Genomic DNA, 1,714 nt, shown 5'->3' with positions numbered 1-1,714 from the left:
GCTGCGCTGCCCGCTGCCGCGCCTCCGAGGCTGCTGCAGCAGCCGCTTTCTCAGGGGGCCCCCTAGAGGGGCCCCCAGTGTTTTTAATAATGCTTAGAGACTATAATTGGGCTTTTGTGCTGCACTTTTAATGTTAAGGACTTTAAGTCTGCAGCGAAGATGAGGGGCCCCCAGCTGGCGCCGAGGGCCCCTCCTGCAGCGGTCCACTGCATCGAGAGACCAGGGGCCCCTGCTGCTGCTGCTCCTTTTGCCGCTCGTTGCTTCAGCTGCAACTGCAGCAGCAGCTCATTGTGGGGAGAACTGAGTTGGAAACCGCGGCGAGCAGCAGCTGCGCCGCGGTGTACGTACACCCGGACTCGGGGAGCGACTGGGGGGAGGCTCCAGCGCACTCCTCGGCTCCGGACTTTTTTAAAACTCTACTTTTTAAGAAGTTCAATTTAAACTTAATTCCAACAAATCGAGCTACTTAAGCTGCAGAAAGGGCCCCAGAGCCCGCAGTGGCGGGCTGGTCAGCCAGGTGACCAGTGGACCACTCCGAGACCCCTGGTGCTGGACCACCGCTGGACCACCACAGCTGGGCCGCAGCCCCAGCAGCACAAAGGGGGTCGAGCATCTCCAGCGCACAGGAAAGGTAGCAGCAGCAGCAGCGCCCCGCATCAGCAGGGGCAGCAGCAGCAGCTGCTGCTGCTGCTTGCTGCTCATTTGCCCCTGCAGGACACTCCGCTACGGGGTCCCAAGCTCTTCAGGCCGCGGCGGAACATCTCCAAAGTCCAGACCACATCCCTCGTACCTGCAGCAGCAGCAGCAGCAGCAGCAGCAGCAGCAGCACAGGCACGCAAACTGAGGAGTACAGTACCGCGCCAGCGACAGCTGCAGCAGCATCAGCTGCAGCAGCAACAGCTCCAGCAGCTGAGGCAGCAATGCCAGCAACAGCAGCTGCAGCAGCAGTAGCAGCTACTCAAGCAGCAGCAGCAGCAGCATTTTGGGTTCCTTACTGTCTCTTAAGGAACTCAGAGGCCCACTTGACGTCATCTTCTTCTTTTTGGAAAGGCATTTCCTCTGCATCTCAAGAACCCACGTCATCCTTAAACCCTAAACCCTAAACGCTAAACCCTAAGCCTTCAACCCTAAACCCTAAACCCTTGGGCCCTAGGCTTCAGCTGGACGTCCCGAGACTCTGCAGTTCAAGAGCTTGCTGAGGGTTTAGGGTTTGGGGTTTAGGGTTTAGAGCTAGGGACAAATGCACAGCAAGGGAAACGCTAAGCAGCAGCAAATACCTGAGAGGGCGAAGCTGCTGCTGCCTGCAGCAGAAAGAGCAGCAAAAGACTCTGTGTGGGGCCCCCACTCTTCTGCCAGCAGTCCCGCGCCGCTGCTGCTGCTGCTGCTGCTGTCTTCCTCGCGGTGGGCAGAAGGACTGGGGGGCCCCTTTGTGCCCTTTTCCATGCGAGAACTTTCCCCCCAGTACCCACTTTGGGGGCCCCCCAGACTCCTGGGGGGCCCCCCAAACTCCTGGGGAGCCCCCCCAGCTTCCTCCCTGGGGCTGCAGGGGCCCCCGGCCCCCCCAGTTGGGTACCTGGCGGGGTCTTTTGCTGCTCTTTCGCCCCTTGGGGGCCCCCCTGGGGGGCCCCTCTGCCGCTCGCTGACCCTGGGGGCCCCCCGGGGGCCCCCCAGGGGGGCCCCCCCGGGGGGCCCCCACGGGGGGGGTCTTGGGGGG

At 61.8% G+C, this 1,714-nt stretch overlaps 1 protein-coding gene across 1 annotated transcript; it reads right to left on the bottom strand.

The window, feature by feature from the left end:
• Window positions 1–723: 723 nt before the first annotated feature.
• On the bottom strand, window positions 724–1,443 carry ETH_00041490 (uncharacterized protein; the record flags this gene model as incomplete). Its single annotated transcript, XM_013380085.1, has 3 exons — window positions 724–790; window positions 996–1,059; window positions 1,278–1,443. The coding sequence occupies 3 exons, from the start codon at window positions 1,441–1,443 to the stop codon at window positions 724–726; spliced, it is 297 nt and encodes a 98-aa protein (XP_013235539.1).
• Between the last annotated feature and the right edge of the window lie 271 nt (window positions 1,444–1,714).

This window comes from Eimeria tenella, genomic scaffold (assembly GCF_000499545.2).
Source record: "Eimeria tenella Houghton genomic scaffold, Eth_scaff4425, whole genome shotgun sequence".
Lineage (NCBI taxonomy): Eukaryota > Apicomplexa > Conoidasida > Eucoccidiorida > Eimeriidae > Eimeria > Eimeria tenella.
This window is presented reverse-complemented; position numbering and strand designations above follow the sequence as displayed.